The sequence below is a fragment of the Mastomys coucha genome, unplaced genomic scaffold, assembly GCF_008632895.1.
Source record: "Mastomys coucha isolate ucsf_1 unplaced genomic scaffold, UCSF_Mcou_1 pScaffold3, whole genome shotgun sequence".
NCBI lineage: Eukaryota > Metazoa > Chordata > Mammalia > Rodentia > Muridae > Mastomys > Mastomys coucha.
Window position 1 is genome coordinate 44,482,410 of NW_022196909.1, and position 2,238 is coordinate 44,484,647.

Sequence of the window (2,238 nt, forward strand, 5' to 3'; positions counted from 1 at the left end):
GGAAGAGGAGGAGGAATATAGTAAGGACTCGACAGATTTCTCTTATAAGGTATTTTTTGAGCCGTTCTTCACAGATGGAAGGAAATGCTGGCTCATGAGACTGAGGAGACCTTCCCGAGGTTTCTGTTATGATCAGAGACAGGATTTGAACCCAAGCCCAACCAGCTCCAATGCTATGTTCCTTAAGCCACCTTATACACTCCCCGCGTGAGTCCCTCCTGTTAGCTTGGTTGATAGAACGCTTGTCTATCGTGCATAAGGCCCTGGGTTCAGCCTTCAGCACTGCGCGAGCCAGTTGTGGTGGTACACAGGCACGGAATATTAATGCTTGGGAGGTAGAGGTAGGGGATCAGAGGTTCAAAATCATCCATGGACACATAGTGAGTTGGAAACTAGCCTGGGCTACATGAGATCATGTCTTAAAAAAAAAAAAGATCGATTATAAAAGTGTCAGTCTATACACAGCTAAGGAGGGGCTGAGGAGAACACGGAACGGAAAGTGGGGGAAGGGTGGTCCTGCTCATGGGGCAAGGAAACAGCATCCACGAAGCTGCCTGCGAGAAAGCAGATGGGAATGAGGCAGGAAGGGCTTCATCAAAGACACAGTGTAGTCACCTGGATAGAGGTCCAGGCAGACGTCAATCCAGAGACACCAGCTATGGACTGGGGACCTTCAGAGCCTCTTTGGAGGTGTTCAGGGACTCACCTGTGGCCAGGAGTGGCGCTTCCGTGAGGAAACGCTGGCACTGGCGCCGGTACTCCCTCCATTTCTGCACCGTCTCTGAGAGGGACACCGTGGTACCCTGCGAGGGAAAGCAGAGATGGAAGCCCTGTGGCTCCAGCAGCCCCTTCTGGTCCCACTTGACTCCCCACCCTCTTGGTTTCTTAACCTCCACTGCACCAAAGCCCATCGGGAACTTCTGAAAGGGGAGAGAGCCGGTGACTGCCACTTTGGGGATCCAGGCCTTCTGGGATATTTATCCCCGCACAAAGCTGCCGTGTAGTAAGTACCCAGAGAGCGTCTAACAGATTGATGGTTAAGGAGGTGAGGCGAAGGAGAGCAGAGAGGGAGAGTATGTGACTCATTCATGGTCCCAGCTGCCCTTCATCTACCCTCAACCAGGAGAGACTTCCTGAGCAGCAGATGCATCCCAGCCTGGGGCTCCTCCCCTCCGGATGTCTGGCCACGCAGCCAGCCTGGAGATGTCTTGCTTCCAACCATTCCAGGAAGAGTCAAGAGACGGACGACTCCATCCAAGGCACACGGTATCTCGGGAAGCAGATCTAAGCCCAGCACATAGTCCACTAGCTCAGTGGCTAACCTGCAGCATCAGAGGATGCAGGATGTGGTCTCGCCGAGGGTTCATAGAATTATCGCCCACTCTCCTACCAGACTCATCAATCGATCGCTGCCCTCGGAGGGCCACCGACTGTCCCACCCCACAGTGTCTCTTCTGACACAACACAGATCTGAGATGCAGCCTGGCTTTTACGTCCCAGGAGGATACGGAATAATAAGGACAGGGTGAAGATGGAAAAGTTCCAGAACTCTGAAGTTGTGCCTGCCCTGGGAGGTGGCCTCCTACCTGTGATGGAGGGATGGGGGCCTAAATAAGTTTAACAGTACTGGCTTCTGAGTATGTGGCTGGAATAGATCCACTCCGCTGAGCTTATTTCTGAGTACTCCCTTTAGCTAGCCTTGAGCTGTGGTGCTTTTTAATTCACTCCACAGAGATCCTTCTAGATTATAAATATGACTCGTTTAGGAGTGCTAGATGTCAAAACAATCAGAGATCCCCCTGTATTAAAGTTGGGACTTATGTGGAACTAAATGCACACACAAATTCGTGTATGTGCATGTGTGTACGCAAGAGAGAGCATATGCTGCCACGGGGTGCACCATGAACGTGGAGGTCTGAGGGCAGCCTGTGGGAGTTGGCCCTTTCCTTCCAATCATATGGGGTCCTGGGGATGGAACTCGTATCCTCAGACTTGACAGCGAGCCCCCCATGAGCCATCACTTCAGCCTAGAAGTTCACCCCCTTTTTTTGAGATTTTTTATTAGATATTCTCTTTATTTACATTTCAAATGTTATCCCCTTTCCTGTTTCCCCTCCGAAAACCCCCTACACCCTCCCGCCCCAGAAGTTCACCTTTTGAAGCCACAATTTATACACAGGTGCTGAAATCTGATTTTCAGATGCTAGGGCCCCAGAGTCTTAGTCCCATCCCCCACCC

The 2,238-nt window shown here is 51.5% G+C and overlaps 1 protein-coding gene across 1 annotated transcript in view; it reads right to left on the minus strand.

Moving 5' to 3' along the window:
- Glp1r (glucagon like peptide 1 receptor) overlaps positions 1-2,238 on the minus strand; it is a 38,914-nt gene that overhangs the window by 31,647 nt on the left and 5,029 nt on the right. Inside the window, exon 2 of the mRNA XM_031347231.1 lies at positions 707-803. Within this exon, the coding sequence (XP_031203091.1) occupies positions 707-803 (97 nt within the window). The remainder of the gene's footprint in view (positions 1-706; positions 804-2,238) is intronic.